This window comes from Amaranthus tricolor, chromosome 10, assembly GCF_026212465.1.
Source record: "Amaranthus tricolor cultivar Red isolate AtriRed21 chromosome 10, ASM2621246v1, whole genome shotgun sequence".
Taxonomy (NCBI): Eukaryota; Viridiplantae; Streptophyta; class Magnoliopsida; order Caryophyllales; family Amaranthaceae; genus Amaranthus; species Amaranthus tricolor.
Genome location: NC_080056.1, coordinates 18452136 through 18471416, shown reverse-complemented (window position 1 = coordinate 18471416; position 19281 = coordinate 18452136). Strand labels below are relative to the sequence as shown.

Sequence of the window (19281 nt, the reverse complement as noted above, 5' to 3'; positions counted from 1 at the left end):
AATTTTACCAACTTGGGATCTTGATCTTGGGCACTCATGACTTCTGCGAAAAACAAAGGTTGAATAGAGAGTGCGTTCAACCTCACTGAAAGTTCTCCTTCACGTACAATCTCTGAATTCAATTTAGCAAAATCTCTAATAAGTTCGTCGGACCCTGTCAAAGCACTCACCGGATGGGTAGAGTTCCTGCTCAAGGCATCAACAACTAAATTCGCCTTCCCTTTATGATTTGTGAAGTCAAGATTGTAGTCAGCTAAAAGTTCGAACCATCTTTGCTGACGCATGTTGAGCTCACCTGGAGTATACAGGTATTTTAAACTCTGATGATCCGTAAAAACTTTACAATTTACACCATACAAGTAATGTCTCTATATCTTCAAGGCGACACTTATTGCAGCCAACTTTAGGTCATGCGTGGGATGGTTGACCTCATGAGGCTTTAACTGACGAAACGCGTAAGCAGTAACCTTTCAGTCTTGTATAAGCACACACGCTAACCCATATATTGATGCGTCCCTATACACCGCATAATCTAGAGAGGGGTTAGGCAGTGCCAACACATGAGCAGAAGTTAGCCGCTCCTTCAAGGTTTGAAAAGCCTTCTCACATTCTTCTGACCACTTAAACTTCTTTTCCCCTCTTCATCAATGGCGTCATGGGTCGAGCAATGCGACAAAAATTCTTAACAAATCTCCTATAATAACCAACCAAACCCAAGAAACTCCTTACCTCCGAAACATTTTTAGGTGCAATCCAATCACGGACAGCCTCGATCTTAGTAGGATCAACAGAGATTCCCTCCTTCGACACAAAATGCCCCAAAAATGATACCTTTTCTAACCAAAATTCACACAAAGACAACTTTGCGTATAGACTACTTTCTCTTAAAACTTACAGTACTATACGCAAATGTTCTTCATGCTCACCCCTAACCTTAGAATACACCAAGATATCATCTATAAAAGCCACCACAAACTTATCTAAACAAGCTCTAAATACTTGATTCATAAGTCCCATAAACACGGCTGGTGCATTACTTAACCCAAAAGGCATCACAGTAAATTCAAAATGCCCAAACCGTGTACGAAAAGCTGTTTTTGGTATATCCGCCTTATGAATTCTCAATTGATGATACCCAAAATGCAAATCTATCTTAGAAAAGACACTTGCCCTTTTAACTGATCGAACAGATCATCTATTCTCGGAAGTGGCTACTTATTTTTGATTATAACCTTATTCAGCTCTCTGTAATCAATACATAACCTCAGACTGCCATCTTTCTTTTTCACTAAAAGAACGGGTGCTCCCCATGGTGATACACTAGGCCGAATATACTCTTTTTCTAACATCTCCTCCAACTGAGCCTTCAACTCTTCCATCTCCTTAGGTTCCATGCAATAGGGAGCCTTTGAAATTGGTTCCGTACCTGGCATTGAGTCAATGGTGAAGTCTATGCTATGCGAGGGAGGCATTCCTGGCAACTCATCAGGAAAAACATCTGTAAACTCCCCCACCACTGGTATATACTCCGCCTTTATATCTTTGTTACCTATCTCATTTATTTTACACACAAATAACTCACATCCTTTCTACACTAACTTTCCAAGTTCCAATGTTGATATATATTATATTCGACGTAGGACTCTTAGGATTTCTTATATAACTCACGTTCTCACCATTTGGTCCTCTTAACACAATCCTTTGTTCGCGACACTCGGTTATAGCTTTAGACTTCCCCAACCAGTCCATTCCTAAGATTACTTCTAGCCCTTCATATCCAAGACGTATAGATCGCTCGTAAAAACAACCTTCACAATTCTCACATTAACATTTCTATATAAATTATTGCATGTATATAACTCACCAGATGGCACAACTACAACATATGAAACACTTTCAGCGTTCTTTAAGTTTAATTGTTCAACTTTACTTTTAGAAATAAAAGAACAGGTGGCCCCAATATCAAACAACACCTTAACAGGCACTGAATTTATTTTAAACGTACCTATCACCACATCAAGAGTTTATGCTAGTTCTTTACCGTTAACAATAGAAACCCTTCCTGCTGCTTGAGTTTTTAGATTCCCAGATGCACCACTACCAAAACATTGACCACCTACAACGCCATTCCTACTATTTCCTTGTTGATTTTGATTGTTGTAGGTCCTTTGAAACCTGTGACCCCCATTACTTTGATATCCTAAGTTCCCATTTTTTCTATTTTCAGCCCTTCCATCTCCCATACGACTTTAAAAAGATCTATTATGGCCCCCATTTTGAGCATCAACTAGACCCTTCTTGAGGTAGCATTCATATTCACTATGTCCCTTCTTATTACAGAAGTTACACTCAACTAAGTTTCCTCACAATCTTTATCGGGATGATTCCTCTTGCACCTCTTACGTATGTATCTCCTTTCCTTCCCATCTCAATCATACAAGGGTTTTAGGCCTTTCTATTCTTTCCATTGTCCCTCTGAGTTTCTAATTAAAAATTTTTAGGATCCATCATAGATCTTGTGCTTCTTAAAATTTGCATTATTAGAAAGTTATAGGGTTCCACTAGCTATTTCCCTCCTCTTCTCCCCTCCTGTTCTTTCTTTCTCTTTTCAAAGGATATTCCTAATTTGGGCAGCCCTTTTATACATCTGCTCCAAAGTCTCATACCTATCACTCTCGACATGTTTTTGGATCTCAAAAGTCAGATCCAGTTCAAAACGTTGCATCTTTTTATCCTCAATTGGTACATCTTCTGGGCAAAACCTCATGTACTCCATAAACTTTTTGGTAATATTCGTCTACCGTTGAGTTTCCCATTTCAAAACCGGAAAATTCATTTGATTTATCTTTCTTCACGTGCGGAGGATAGAATTTTTCACGTAGGGCTCTTTAAAAATTATCCCAGCCAAAATTTTCATTAAATCTATCAACTAGCCTCTCGTGACTTTCCGCCCACCAATAATCAACATCCTCAGAAAGAAAAAATGCTGCTTGATTCACCTTCAGTTCATCTGGACATTGCACCACATGGAACAACTTATTAAACTCCCTCAACCAACCCTCTAGAGAAGTCAATTCCCCCTTGCCGCTAAAATATGATGGTTTAATATGACTTATATATCCTCTTGCTCACGAAAGAGGCCATTTCAGCAGAGGTCTTGGACCTAGGCACCCTAACGTTTGACAAGGCAGTTACAAGGTTTCTTAGAAATCTGTTTGAGTTTCCCCTTCCCATATGGTTTCTTGAGACTGGAGGCATACTTGACTACAATTAAAACGGATATGTAATGAGTATAGTTTGGGATTTCTGTGATTATATTGATTTTTTTTTTACTTCTTAATGCTTAATTATTTCTTCGTCTCTTATTGCACTTACTCTTATTGCACTTACATATAGAAAGATATTTCATCAATTCATCAATACTATCACATTTCGACAAGATTTTAAGACAATCAAAATAAGCATGACATAGAACACAAAATATCTAATAATCAAATAACTTATAACTTTTCATACTAAAATCCAAAACTTTGTGTCATATAAAAATTATTATCTAAAAGAAGAATACAAGAAAAGACCTAGAGTTCTCATTCTTCGAATAACATAAAACCTTAACATAAACTAAATCTTTAAAATGTCTAACAAGGATAAAAAGAAAAAGGGCATAAAAGTAAATATAGGTTCAAACTACTAAATTATTAGTCTTCTTCCAAACTGTCGTTCATGTATTTTTCAGGGTCCTCTTCAGGGTCTTCCTCGGGGTCTTCTTTAGGATCCTCCTCTAGATCCTCCTCCTCCATAGTATATATGCATTCATACTCTTCCTCCTCTAAATCAGATAGGACAATCAACTCTGGTGCAGGAGGTTCACCAATGACAAATCTGTTATGATAGTCATCATAAAGTCCTGTACGTGAGGCTAGAACTAACTCATGTTCTTGTTCTTCCACAACATTCCCAAATCCCATACCACTAGCCGTCGGCCCCTCCTGTCCTCCTTCGGGCTAATCAGTCACCTTCTATATCCCTCTCTCGGGTTGTCTCATAAACAGTTGGTGTTGGTGCCCTCTCTTCTTCCTCCTCTCTCAAAGGTGTTTCAAATTCTCCATTATTAGACTCGGGTGGTACTATATTAATCTGATCAATTTGAGGTACAAAGGGTTTAGGGTGCCCATGAGTAGTCTCAATTCCAGTGGGTTCCTTTACTTCAATTATAGGGTTAGGTGAATACCTAGTTAAAGCATCTAAATATTCTAGTTCCTCTGTTGATACTTTATGCGTCATAAAAGCCTTGTTACACAAAACAACAATTCTTTCCTTAAACGCGTAAAGACTTTCATGTTTCCTAATATGCCAACAATCCATTTCCTCTACTTCCCTCCTAAGGGTCATGTAATCAACCCACTGTCCTTCCCTACTTTCATTGATGGTCTGAGTGTTTGCTACACTTTTTCCTTTGTCCATTACCTCTTGACCACACACATACACATATATGTTCACATAAGAACGTAATAGTATACAATGTATAAAAATCACATGGCATATCATAAAGACTTAGATTCCCATAACAATTCTACCCATAACTCCCTTCTAAGGTCTTAATTTAAACCCTACCAGTACACAGAACGTTAGCTCTGATACTAGCTATAATGGCCCAGATAAAGTCAACTAGGAAATTCTACATAAAGTCGTAGTTCTCTAAGTGACATCCGAACCATTAATGAAAGTTTAAACACAAAAGTCCAAGGATTCGTTCCACCTTAAATGGGTTACGTTCTGATGATAGAGACTATGGTAATTAAACTATAAAAGCGGAAAAATTAAAGAAAATCTAAATGAAATTCTTTAGGAAAATCAAAGTTTAAAACTTTTGAAACCTACAAAGATAGTTATGCGAGGTCTCAAATGCTAAGATAGAATCCTCACTCTCGATGTCCCAGCCTGCAAGCAGTTTGCTAGTCGTCAGGGACAACATCATCGCAGGTGTTCGAAACACAGTACACGTCAAAGGCAGATATTCAAAATACATAACAAACACATAATAATTTTCATCACAATCCACCTAGCATACGAAGGCTCTAATATAATTTATCATTCCCGGTTTAATCCATTGAGTACAATGACTCATCTCCAATTCTCCTATCTTTTTCTTCAATATTAAGTTTGGTAGAATACACAAGAGAGAGCTAATCCCAAGGCAACTACGGACAAGGACGTTCTAATTAACTAATTGTTCCAAAAACGTAAATCAACAAAACAGATCCATTTCGGTAGTTTTTGATGTGCGAATTGGAAAACCACTTTCTTGCTTGGGTCCGGAAGGTACCAATTACCTCGAGTACCAAATTTCATGATTTTTAAAGGTCATTTACTATTTTTAATCATTTTAAACGTACATCTACGCGATTTCTAATTCTACCGAACACCAAAACGTCCCAAAATTTGCACAACGTACTCACGGAAACCACGACCCGCAACACAACGCAGAATGTTTCTGCCCAAAAGTGAATTTTACAAATCTTTAAAATTTATTTGATATTTAGTCTCATTATTTTCCAATTAACGAATAAATTGTTATGACCACGAAATCTCAAATTTTAAATCTTTCTTCCATCAAACAAAATAAATATGTACAAGACCTAAATATTATCATAATTAAACCAAAATTTTATTTATATCTTATTGTATTATATTTTATTTTTTTACACATCCAATTACTCAAATCTCAAAATATAAATTCAAATCTTAAGGAATAACCACACACAATTCTTAAGAAATGACAATATGTTCATATCATGTATATATGTATACCATTTAAACTTAAAAAAGAACATCAACTAAACAACATTAATTTATTCCTCAAGAATAACACATAGAAGAATAAACTTTCTACTTTTAACTTCTAGATCTATACAACCATTTTTTTTATTCCATCACTTTAATATTTATAAGATATATATTTATATTATATTATAATATATATATATATATATATATATATATATATATATATTTATCTATATATATATATATATATATATATATATATATATATATATATATATATATATATATATATATATATTACCTCGAAAATGAAACATCAACAACAATAATTTTTTTTTAAAAAAAAACAAGTACTACATATATTTTTTTAAATTAATATAAATCACACAATTTTCTTTGTGTATTATTATAATAAATTACAATTTAAGAATAAACCAATCATATTATTGTCATTTTGTGTTTTTCTTCACAAAAATCAAGAGTCATAAAAGCATACACAATTAGTTTTAAAAGAATTTCATCATACAGATTATTTTATTTTATTCATGAATGTAAGATATACAAGAATTTTTAAAAGGTTATAGATTAAAACTCACAAATTCCAAAGCTTAGATCGATTCGACACAAAACCGAGCAACCGAAACCCTCTCCTTCCTCCAAAGATGGCGGTATAAGAGACACTAGGAGGATTTTTTTTCTTTATTTAACTTGGATAATAGAATGAATAATGAAAATTAAGGTTTTGAGTGGTTTTATTATGGGGGTTACATTTCTTAATTAAGGCAACTTAATTATACCCCCATAATTACAATTATTTCCCCCTTCACCTACCCATAACTCGCTCCCTTAATGATTCTAATATATTTTTTTTTTGAATTTTAAATTTTAAATCTTATACATACGTTATACGCCGCTCATGCTAAAACTGACATTAACCTGTAACGCGATGCGAAGTAACTTAACCACTCATGTATTTATCGTTATTATTATTATTTATTAACTATTTATGTAATTATTATTAATTAATTATGGTTTTTTATGCGAAAAATAGTGGGGTTTTAAAGAGTAGTTTTGCAAATGCGTTGTTTCTACTCGATAAAAGGCTTATGGAATGAAGCTAGAAATTTTAATTTGTTTTTATAAAATACTTGCTTGTTGTTAGTTAGAGCTAATAAAGCAACAACTAGTTTAAAAATAATACAACGGTAAAATATTTAAAATTCACTTTTAGTTAGTTTGTTTTTAATAAAAACGAACATGTAAATAATTCAGTTTGTCAAAACGTCAATATGAAGGTTTTGCTCGCTGACAGTAGCAGCGAGAAAAGTCTTGTTGTTAACTTTTTGACCAATTTTAATCTAGCCCATTGATACTAACAACAATCTACCACATATCATAACATCGGACAAGAAGACACATATTTTGAAAATTAGATTCAGTAAACACTACTTAAATTGTTTTTTCTTTGAGCTACTCTTGTGAGAGAGCGTATATTGGCGAGACGACTTCAAACAAAAAGTCCATATTTCATAATATATACTCCCTTCTATTTAGCTTAGGTGTCCCATTTTCTTTTATGGTCAAGTCACCTTAATTGTCTCATTTCTATTTTTGGTATGCATTTTTGACTATTATGCCCTTAGTAGTTTATCCTATTTTAAATTATACCCTCCATTACCAATACTAATTTTCCCTCCCTTTTAATTAATCAACATTCTTAAATCCTTATTAACATACCCACCCATTTAAACACTCCCTCCCTTTTTAAACCTAAAACCCTACCCGTCCCCATTCTTCTTGCCGTATTCGTATTGTACTCATTTAAGAACCCTAATTCTGGGTTGAAGCTTCACCTTCTTCCTTAAGTTCTTTCGTGTTGTTCTCTGAAAACCCTAAATCTGGCTTTTGATTACTATGATGACTCAACTTCTGTTGAGACTGATCCTAAGTGGGGAAGAGAACTTGACTCTGAAGGTGAACCCATTTACACAACTGAGCCTGATATGTATGCTAATCGTGAATATTCTTCCATTGATGTTGTTTTTTCGAATACTGATTGTGAAGAAGTAGATTGGCTTGATAATGATTTTTACTGATGATGATTTTTTCGAATACTGATTTCGAATACTGTCCTTTCTCAAGTGAGTTTCTGTTCCTGTTGGTGCATGTTCATTTTGACTGATGATGATTTTTAATTTAAACGTTTTTTGTACGCATTTTATTTCATTGCTCTGTGATCTGTAAGTGAGAGCATTTTTAGCCACCATAAAATCGAACAAAGGGGGTTTGGATTGTTTTCCAACGTTTAATGCACAAAGATGTTCGATTTTCCACTCAATGATTTCAAAAAAAAACAAATAAGTTTACCTGAGAGTACTAAAACAACCAATTTTTTCATTAATGTATATTTGAATAAAAATGTTTCATTGAAAACAACATAAAACTTTTGTTGTTTGCATCTGAAACATCCCATGTTAAAGATCCCAAAAATATGTCCAAAGTCAAAAGGAATTTACATTTGAAACATGTTGCAGTGTTGGTTAAGGTTGTGTTGGCTGCTTTTCTGTGCTGTTGATGCTTTACTGTGTGTCCCAAAAAATTTTGTTGGTTGCTGTTCTGTTGTTCATATGCTGATTTCTATTGCTCCTGCTGAAATTCGTTGAGATTGGTTGTTGCTGTTTTCTGATAATTCTACATTCAAATCCCCTTGATCAATCCCCCCTGCATAGCCAATCAGTTCCACAAGCTGATTCATTTTTTCTGTACTTAGCTTTGTGAATAAATGTTGAAGTGAATCAACAACCAATTGTTTGTCAAAACTCAGGTAATCTGGTAAAGTCCCTTCCCTTACTGCCTTTGTTTTGTTCATGTGAGGAATGTGATAGTCAAACCCCCCTTGTCTTTTCATGACCTCTATCATACAAGCTTGTAAAGTGATGAATACAAACCTTAAACATTGTGGACTTAGATTTTGAAATGCATTATTCACAGCCCTAAGTAATTCTGTTACATTGTAAGCAGATTTTTAATATTGCAAAGCTTGAATTGATCTAAAAAACCTAGATCTAGCACGTTCATGTCAGGGGAATTTGGAGGTTGTTGCACTAATTGTATATTAAATCCATCTTCCATTGCCTCTTCTAAAATTCTCTGTCATTGTGTGCTATATGCGGTTTGGCATTGTCTTGTTGAATGTAAATATGCTTTGACAATCCTGCAGGCCATTTTGCTCTTATGGTTGGCAGCACATTAGTGATAAACATTGCTCTAATATGCTCTTTTGTGATTGATTGTATTAGTTTTGTTTCCAACTCTCCCCTTTTCTTGTTCTTTGAGCTTCTTTTTGCTAGCTCCTGTGTAATAAATGGCCAAATGCCTATCTTACCATCAAAAAAAATCATCACCTTCAGTTGTAAATATTGGCTTTGTAATAGCACACATAAACATGATTTTTGGAATGAACCTTTTTGATTGACACTCTCTATGTGGTTCTACTTCACCCGGAGCTAAATGATAACTCTGTGTCTCTCGGGTTAGATAGAAGTGTTTTTCATCTATGTGAACAACGTTAGTATATGGCTTAAACTTGAATGCATCATTTTTTTCATCATATTCACATTTAGAGAATGCAAAGCTTAACCTGTGTAACTTGTTGTTTTCATTCAAAGTCGGTTTGATTGCATTTGTGTGCCTTCTCATGACTTTGTTCCTCTTCCACCTACACACCATTGATTGTGACACGTCCATCTGCTTTGCTACTAAATGCTGAGTACCCTTGAGTTCATATTTAATGGCCTTAAATTTTTCTTCATCGAATTTGATTTTGTTTGCTGCTTCTCTGCCCCCTCTCTTACTGTTGAGGTTAATCACTGTGGTGTTGTTTGTCATCTGCTTCTTGACATCATTCCACAAACATGTGATTGTTTTCCTACACACTTGAAACTCAATCGCAAGTGCATTGATTGTGCCTAGCACTGGTTTGCCCTTCTTATTTAATGCAGACAGCAGCTTCTGCATTATTTGTTCTCTTTGTTGTGTACTTAAGTTTTTTGTAGGAGCCATTGTTTTAGATGAATGTGTAATAAATGACCATTGTCATTGTCTATTTATGGTTTCTATTTTTTCATGTAATGATTGAATTTTTTTTCTGTTTGACAATTCATTTTTGCCGCCTATTACCCATTAATCTCAATTTATGCCCCTCCTAGTTTGATTGCTGTGTGCTTTGAAATTTTGGTTGAATTAATGGCGCCAGACACCAATATTAGTTTCTTGCATTGGCGGCAGTTTCTAATTTCCTTTTGAATTCCTTACTTTTGGACATTTTAATTTGGGGTTTCAAATAAATTTGGGTAATGTGATGATTATTTTTCATTTTGAAAATTTGGTTGTTTATAATTTGGAGGCTATTTAAGAAATTATTAATGCGTAATTTTGGTAAGTTGGAAAATCTGAAGTCAATGATCGCAATGATCAGTAATGACTGCAACTACACCGAAGCTGTTGAAGAATTGAGAAGGCTCTCTGAGATACCGTAACTGATGTATTTAATTTTCTTAGTACTCTTGAGAAATTTATGTAATTTCCAAAAATTATTGTAAACGTAGGACTTAATTATGTAATTCCGAACTTAATTAGATGATCGATGTAATTTTGGCGTTGTACTGAAAAAAAATTTCAAACTTTTGGTCCCAAAAAAACATCTTTTAAATTGGGCTAGAAAGTGCTTGAAACTGGTGGGAATCATTAATTCCTTAATCCTTACAATTAAAAACCCATAATACTACTCTCTCTCCTATCCTTAGGGTCCCATTTTGACTTTTCTTAAAATCCGTGAAAAGTCAAATGAGACACTTATCCTAAATAGGAGGGAGTATTAAATAGACTATCTAAAGTCTAATATATGAATAAGACGTATCTGATACCTTCTCATACAACGATCTATGTTTTTCATATAGGGGAAATTGTAAAAAATAAATTAAACTTTGCTCGATCCACTGAAAGTAAACCATATTATTATTTATTTTTAAGTTAACACACCTATTCAATATAATTGCTTAAAATAAACACAACTATTTGTTATTCCTAATTGTTGACTTATAAAGAAATTTTAAAGATTATTATAAACAAAAAAAATCAATTTATTTTTAGCAAATATACCTAATAAATAAATTTATTTACAAAAAAAAATAATGCTAGTATGTGGGTTTATATTTAGCTAATCAAACATAAATTAATTTATTATTAACAATTTTCTAGAACTTTAAATGTCAAAATTTCATGTTTGAGAACTAACTTGATATACCCACCCATTTAACTTGACCCGTTCAATAAAATAGGAACAAAAAAGAGGAAGAAGGAAAAACAAAGTAAAGAGGAAGAAGAAAGCAGTGTAAGGAGATCAAAAAATGGAATGGCCCATAATCAAACCCAAGTACAAACTCCAAGCCAATTATCTCAAAGGAAATGATCTTATCGCTGTAATATCTTTTTTCTTTTATCCCTTTTTAGATTTTTATGTTAAATTGAAGCTCTTATTTATGTGTGTTCTCTGTATGTGAATTTGAATGTTTATTGAATTGTACAGACTATATATTTGTGGAGCTGTTTTTCCTATATATAACATGAATTGATCACTCAATAGTGGGAGTTTAATTTGGTGCAATTTTGTGGAAGTAGTTGCTTTTTAGGTTGCATTCTTTATTAGGGTTGAGCTAAAATTAGATGATTGATAAGAATTTTAGAAACATATTTCATGTTTTGAAACACTGGGTATTCCCTTTTGATGGGTTGAGATGATTTGACATGATAATTGAATTTTCTGTTCTGAGAATTTCTGGGTTTTGGATATGTAAAGGCATTTTTAATGGAGAATTTCTGGGTTTTGAGATATAAAGGCATTTAAGTTTTGCAAAATGGATGTGCTTGGCTCTTGAACATGTATGGATTATGGATGTATTGGTGTCCTTCACTAGTTTCTGAGTCTGAGTAGCAAAATTTTTATCCATTTGCTGTATACTGGTGTCTTTTGCTAGATCTGGGTCTGATTAGTCTAGGTGGCTAATGGCAGCTTGTATTATGGGTTAATTTAAACATTTACTTGATGATATATTCCAATACTGTGATCTTATTTAAATTATTTAGGTGCCAAATTTCTTCACATCATTTGAGTCAAAGGAATTTATCAAAATTGCCGAGTCACTTGGTTTTGTGCATCAAGGGAGCCTTGGGCCAGCTAAAGGTGAAGCTTACAGAGACAATGACCGCATCTCCGTGAATGATCCTAATCTTGCTAATATAATTTGGGAGTCAGGACTTAGCAAATTGTTTAGAGATATCAAAATACGAGGGAAAATTGCTGTTGGGCTAAATCCGAATATCAGATTTTACAGGTTTTTTTGTCTATTTTTTCTGCTCAATAATTATGGTAAATTCTCAGCAAGAAGAAGATTTACTTGATAGTATTGTGTAGGACGTTTGCTACTTAGATCCCTACTCCTCCCTTTTGGTGGATAGAACATGTTGAATTCATGTACTTTGAATAATTTCCAGCAAATAATGTTTGAAAACACATTAGGTTCTGATGTTCAAATTTCCATTGCTTTAATCATCTATCATTGAATTTCCTAGACTTGGATAGGGTTTCCCTTGTGACACTGATTCTTGGTTGTAAGATAACTTGATGAGTATGATATGTTCATTTGATTTTCATGAATTGTTTTCTACTCTATATCTTGATTCTCAACTCATCATAAAACTGTATCTAGTGAATCAAGGGACAATTTAATTTTTACGGAATTGTAGAAAAAAGATTATCATTTATTGTTTTGTACTCTGAAAATCTTGATTTTTTACTCTTCAGATATTTGTTTTTTACCATGGGAAATGTCATATCCTTCCCCCCTCCCCCTTTGGGGGCTTGGGGAAGGGATTTTCTGTTGATGGTATTATAATATGCTAATGTCACTCTGTTGATAGCCTTGATACTGGAACTAATGTATCATTTTCTTGCACTAAAATCATCTGTGGATGCTTTATTAAAATAAAACTGGCTTTAAATTTACCAGATACAAAGCCGGTCAAAGTTTTGGACGTCATATTGATGAAAGTGTTGACCTTGGAGATGGAAAATGCACATACTATACACTGTTGATATACCTAAGCGGAAGTACTCAATCCAAAGGCAAGAATGATGTCAAGAGTCAAAGCAACTCCAACCCCTTAGTAGGAGGTGAAACAGTATTTTACGGTTCAAGGAACAGTGTGGTAGCTGAGGTGTGTTGTTTCTTTCACGCATGCTTGTGTTCAGGGCAATAATAAGAGAAAATAGAACGAATAAACTAGTGGAGGATGGAGGAGTTATGGGGGAATGTATTATCACCTTAGCGAGTGAAGGGATATTACTACACTCCTTGAAGGGAAGTCTTACCCAACTGCATCCTCCAACCCCAATCTCCACCACCTCTGTTAATCATCTTACTTATCTTTCTTCTCTTATGACCTCCTTATTTTTCACCCACATATTTTGAATGTATCTATGGCTAACACGATAGGGTTTCATATGCAGGTGGCTCCAGCTGAGGGGATGGCACTTGTTCATATCCATGGAGACAAGTGTATGCTGCATGAAGCTCGGTATGTCACCAAAGGGGTCAAGTATGTTTTTCGTAGCGATGTAGTTTTTGCTTGATCCAATTAAGCATCATTTTTGGATACTAGACATTTGGTGCCTTCTGGGTGCAAATTTGGAAATATGATTTAAATGTATAAGGTGATGTTGTACATTACTTTGATTAAAGTTACTGACAACAATGCACAATGTGGATGAAAGACTTTTCTTTACATTCATTCAAGTCAGAATGCAAAATACGTTTAGGCTTTGGTAAATTTAACAACATTAAGCAAACAAGTCCAAAAAAACCCTGTTGTTGAAGATTTAAATTCCAAATGGTCTTCTTTCCAATTTTTAGGCTTTATTTGATATGTACAAGGCAAGTCAAAATATCTTGATATTCGTGACAATTATTTAGGACAGAATTATAAAAACCTCTCAACACTAGAAAATGAGGTTAGACCTTGGAATAGCTAATATTGTCTTGCTTGGATTCCATGGGGGAGTTCAACCCTTTTAGAAATGCTAGTATTGGTGCTTCCCTAATCCCTATTTAGGCTAGTCGTAAGTTAATGGCGTAGATGAAAAGTATAGTTTTGAAGGATTTGTATAGTTGAGAATGTGATGGAAGGTTGCAGTGGTTATTATCAATACTAAGGGCATGCTTGGATTGGGTGTAAATATTTAAGGGGGAAATAAAGTCAAACTAATGAAATGAAAGCAAATAGAGATATTTGAAGTAGTTGAGATAGCTGTGAAGAAGGAAAAATGAGTATGAAATAAAAATAATAAAAGAAAAAAGAAGATGATTTCCCCTATTATGGAGGTAATATATTTCTCCACCCTCCCCTAGGATAAATACTTACCCCACAAAATTGAGAGCTCTCTTCATTCTTCTTTACTTTGCAACCATTCTTCCACCTCTACAATAATCAAATTTCACTAATTTCTCATTTATCAACTTCGTTTTCTTACTTTGACTTTTTTTTACCCCTTAAATATTTATACCTAATCCAAGTATGACCTAAATTAAAACAGAGTGGCAGACTAAGCCAACATAACAGTACCTCTGTATCATTAAAAGGGCTACCTGAATTTCAGGTTCAGCGCCAGTTTTGATGTAAAGTCTTTCCCTCGTAATAACAAAGTGGTTCTTTTGAGTGATCCTCGATTCAATGTGAAACGGCTATTTGCTGCTTTGTGATTTTAAGTTAATCACCAAGTTTTTGGTGTGGTTTTGAATGTTTCTGATTATTGTTTTTAATTCCTTTTTTGTTTCTGTTACATTCATTCAACACTGATGATGATATTATATACAAGATACTCAAGGTAACTGCTCCTAACATTCCTAGTAACCACTCCACTAAACTCCACTAATAACATAACTACCCTATATGAATAACTGTTACAATCTAACACTCCCCCTCAAGTTGGGTCGTAGGGTCACCAACACCCAACTTGCATAAAACTTCTTCAAAAAACTGAGCTCCAACTGCCTTTGTAAGAACATCTGCTAGCTGGTCCTTGGACTTAACATGCGGAAGCCTGATTATTTGAGCTTCTAATTTCTCCTTTATAAAATGCCTGTCTACTTCTACATGTTTGGTACGATCATGTTGAACGGGATTTTCTGAGATATTAATAGCTGCTTGATTATCGCAGTACAACTCGCAGCTCCTTTTAGGTGGGAATCCTAGTTCAGTTAATAACTTCCTCAGCCACAGGACTTCTGTGATTCCCTTTGCTACACCCCTAAATTCAGCTTCTGCACTAGACATGGCAACTACTTTTTGCTTTTTGCTCCTCCACGTGACTAGGTTTCCTCCTACTAACGTAAAGTAGCCTGATGTTGACTTCCTATCATCTCTATCTCCTGCCCAGTCAGCGTCTGTATACGCCACAAGATCAAGGTGTCCATTCTTCTGATATAAGATTCCTTTTCCAGGGCATCCTTTGAGGTACCTGAGAATCCTGTAGACTGCATCCATGTGCTGAACCTGCAGTTTGTGCATGAACCGACTAGCTACTCCTACTGCGTATGCAATATCAGGCCTAGTGTGAGCTAGATAGATTAACTTCCCCACCATGCGTTGATACTGCACTCGATCAGCGAGTTTCCCTCCTTCAATCATCTGAAGTCCATGGTTCACCATAATCGGTGTCTCGATTGGCTTACAGTCCAACATACCTGTTTCAGCTAACAGGTCTAGAACATACTTCCTCTGAGATATGAAGATTCCCTTGTTTGATCTGAGGACTTCAATCCCTAAAAAATATTTCAGTCTGCCAAGATCTTTCATCTCGAATTCTAGGAACAGCTTCTCCTTGAGATTGATTATTTCTTCTTTGTCATTCCCTGTAATGATCATATCATCCACATATATTATCAGGCATGTAATTCTCCCTCCTCTGCGTCTGAGAAACAGAGTGTGATCTGAGTTGCTTTGACGGTAACCAAATCTCTTCATCGCGGAGGTGAATCTTCCAAACCATGCTCTCGGTGATTGTTTCAACCCATACAGTGCTTTTCTCAACCTGCACCCCTCGTTTTCTGAGAATTCTGATGTAAACCCAGGTGGAGCTTCCATGTACACTTCCTCTTGCAGTTCTCCATGTAGAAACGCATTTTTCACGTCAAATTGATGAAGAGGCCAATCTAGATTTGCTGCAATGCTGAACAAAACTCGAATTGTATCAAGCTTAGCAACCGGAGAGAAGGTTTCTGAGTAATCAATTCCATATGTCTGTGTGTACCCTTTCGCCACCAGTCGAGCTTTGTACCTTTCAATAGTGCCATCTGACTTGTACTTGATCGTGAAAACCCATCTACATCCGACGACCTTCTTTTTGTTTGGCAAGACGCACTTCTCCCATGTACCATTCTTATTCAGAGCATTGATTTCTTCCTCCATCGCCTTTTTCCAATGTGCAGACATTAGTGCTTCTTCGACTGTAACTGGGCTCTTGGCTGTATCCAAAGTTACCTTAAATGCTAAGGCATCCTGTGACAAGTTATCCGGACGACTTTTCAATGGGATATCTCGATCGTTGTGCTTCATATTCAGGATCATATCTCCTTGGTGGAACCCCTCGAGTGGAGCGAGGAGGTAGCATATACAAAGTATCGTGACCCCTTGTTTCAATTGTATCTGCAGCAGCTTCCTCAGTCAAAGTATCAACAAGCCCATTATCACTGTTGCCTGTATCAATTTCCTTGTTCGAAGTATCAATATCAACTATCACATTATCACTGTTAGTACCTGCTGAAACAACTTGATCAAGAGCTGTACGACTTACCTGATGGTCAGACAGGATTGGTGGTGGTGATATTGGAGTAGTGGAAAGACCATCTTGGTGAGGTGACTCAGTAGCATTGCCAACTTGATCTTTTGGGTGAAGGTTGGACAACCATGGACCGACTAACCAACTGAGATTATCGTCGTCATGATATTTCTCCCCCTGACGGCGAAGATGGTAGTAGTATTCATTCTCTATGAACTCGCAATCCATCGTGGTATAGACCTTTCGAGTTGAGGGATCATAGCACCGATAACCTTTTTGATTTCGACCATATCCAATAAGAACACACTTCACTGCTCGTGGTTCAAATTTGTTTCGTACTCTTGCTGAACAATGAACAAAAACCGTGCACCCAAATGTACGAGGAGGCAGACTATGCGTAGAGTGAATAGGGAAATGGGTTTGGAGGGTGGCTAAGGGTGTATGGTATTGAAGACTCTTTGTGGGAAGTCTATTGCTAAGGTAATTGGCAGTAGCGATGGCTTCTGGCCAAAGATAAGTGGGGACACGAGAGTCAAGCATAATAGCACGGGTTATCTCAAGCAGTGTGCGATTTTTCCGTTCTGCTACACCGTTTTGCTGTGGTGTGTTAGGACAAGATGTTTGGTGTACTAAGCCTTTTTGTTTAAAGAATAAGTCCATGTTCGAATTGAGATATTCTCTACCATTATCGGTGCGGAGCATGCGAGGTTGGGTTTGGAATTGAGTACAAACCATATTATAAAATTCAACAAACACATGAACGACCTCAGATTTTTGTTTGAGAAAATAAATCCAACTCATGCGGGTACAATCATCAATAAATGTAACAAAGTATGAAAAACCATGTAGTCCTATGACTGGGGCAGGGCCCCACACATCGGAATGAACAAGCATAAAGGGCACATCAACTTTATTTAAGCTATTAGAATACGAATGTTTGTGACTTTTTGCAAGAATACATGTTTCACACTTAAACTCAGGTTTTAACCCTACAAATTTAGGGAAAAGTTTTTCTAAATACCCCATCGAAGGATGTCCAAGACGTCGATGCCATAATTGTCTTTCCTCTAACCCGCGAACAAGTGCCACGTTGCCTTTTGGAGTCTCCTCTTCCAAGTAATACAGTCCATTGCTCTCAATACCACGCCCAATGATTTTTCCTGTCTGAGCATCCTGCACAATACAACAACCGGGTTTCATGAGAACCGTACAATCAAGATCTCTCGTAAGTTGACTCACTGATAACAATTTATGTGACAGGTCTGGTACGAATAAACAATTTTTTAAAGTGAGGTTTTTTGTGAAAGAAATAGTTCCGGCTCCGCTCACTTTAATCCCTTCCCCATTCGCGGTTTTAATGACGTCTTTCCTAGGTTGGTCATGAGTCAAAAAATCGGTAGGGTCAAATGACATTGTATCGGTAGCACCACAGTCAAAAATCCAACCCTCTTTAAAATTAGATGAAGTATGAAAACAGGAGGAAATGGTTGAATGTGGAAACAAGGGATCAGAGGCACATGTCTCACGTGACCTCCTGCCCCTATTTAAAGGCTCCTCCAGCCTTTCATTTGCACGCTCATTCCCAAACCCTAGTTTGCCGTCGTCCTCACTGACTCTTCTGGTACCTTCTAAAGGCTCCTTCAGCCTTTCATTTTCACGCTCATTTCCAAACCCTAATCTGCCATCTTCCTCCTTGAATCTTCTGGAACCTTCCTGTGTTGGTTGTTTCCCTTCATCTTCCTTCATGGGTGCATGCCTCTCTGTGCTCCATCCCATAGCTACTTTTCCGGTGCGGTGTTGGTCGGAAATATGGATTTGTTTTTTCTCCCCTCTCTTCTTTGGATCCGGCCACCATTCCGGGTAGCCTACGAGTTTGAAGCATTCATTCCGTGTGTGCCTTGTACCTCCACAATAGGTGCATTTAAGGTGAGATTTGTCGTCCTCCCGCCGGTAAGTCTTTCCTTTGACTGCAAAAACACCACCGGAGCCCGATGATTCTAGATCTGATGAGGGCTCTGGTTTCATGATTCCCCTCCTTAATACCTCCCTTCTGATACTCGCATACGCCTCTTCTACTGTGGGAAGTGGATCTAACAATAACAGATCTCGCCTATCCTTATCAAAAGTTTGATGGATTCCGGCTAAAAATTGATATAATCTATTTTTTTGAACTAACTGATTATAAATAGTGATATCATCTGGGTCTTTCATTGGGTTTGGTTGTCGTCTGTCGATTTCCTTCCACACCATTAGAAGCTTGCTGTAATATGCCTCGATAGTATCTGTGCCTTGCTGGATTTTATTTGCCTTGACCGTTAAATCGAAAATTTGCAGGCCATCTCTCCCACTACTGTAGAGAGTTTCAATCCCTTGCCACAAAGCTTTGGCTGTTGGGAAATCAAGATATTGATTCACTAGGTCAGGATCTATATTCTCTAAAATCCACGAAATAACAATCGAGTCACACTTGATCCATTGGCTGTACGCTGGGTCATTTGTGGGAGGAGGATCGTCGATGATGTGATTGAGACGATCTCGTCCACTGATGGCTAAGTGCATCAGCCTGGACCATTTTGTGTAATTTTGATTTGTTAATTTTT

The 19281-nt window shown here is 36.1% G+C and overlaps 2 protein-coding genes across 2 annotated transcripts; one reads left to right on the top strand and one right to left on the bottom strand.

Annotated features, from left to right (window-relative positions):
* Nucleotides 1-8927: 8927 nt before the first annotated feature.
* On the bottom strand, nt 8928-9849 carry LOC130824929 (uncharacterized). The gene is made up of 2 exons (XM_057689952.1): nt 9283-9849; nt 8928-9167 (listed from the first exon to the last, which is right to left on the bottom strand). Exons 1-2 carry the CDS (start codon nt 9847-9849, stop codon nt 8928-8930), a joined length of 807 nt encoding a protein of 268 aa, XP_057545935.1.
* Nucleotides 9850-11081: 1232 nt separating this feature from the next.
* LOC130825472 (uncharacterized) lies at nt 11082-16265 on the top strand. The gene is made up of 4 exons (XM_057690718.1): nt 11082-11267; nt 11932-12179; nt 12855-13062; nt 13355-16265. The coding sequence occupies exons 1-4, from the start codon at nt 11196-11198 to the stop codon at nt 13475-13477; spliced, it is 651 nt and encodes a 216-aa protein (XP_057546701.1). The 5' UTR covers nt 11082-11195; the 3' UTR covers nt 13478-16265.
* Nucleotides 16266-19281: the final 3016 nt, after the last annotated feature.

Excerpts from the sequence above, each read along its gene's own strand:
- LOC130824929 (XM_057689952.1), bottom strand. The coding sequence starts at position 9,849 with ATGGCTCCTACAAAAAACTTAAGTACACAACAAAGAGAACAAATAATG. Across the intron at positions 9,168-9,282 it reads ATCATTTAGCTCCGGGTGAA|ATAGGCATTTGGCCATTTAT; the intron begins GTAGAACCACAT and ends TTTGATGGTAAG.
- LOC130825472 (XM_057690718.1), top strand. The coding sequence starts at position 11,196 with ATGGAATGGCCCATAATCAAACCCAAGTACAAACTCCAAGCCAATTAT. Across the intron at positions 12,180-12,854 it reads CCGAATATCAGATTTTACAG|ATACAAAGCCGGTCAAAGTT; the intron begins GTTTTTTTGTCT and ends TAAATTTACCAG. Across the intron at positions 13,063-13,354 it reads GGAACAGTGTGGTAGCTGAG|GTGGCTCCAGCTGAGGGGAT; the intron begins GTGTGTTGTTTC and ends TTTCATATGCAG.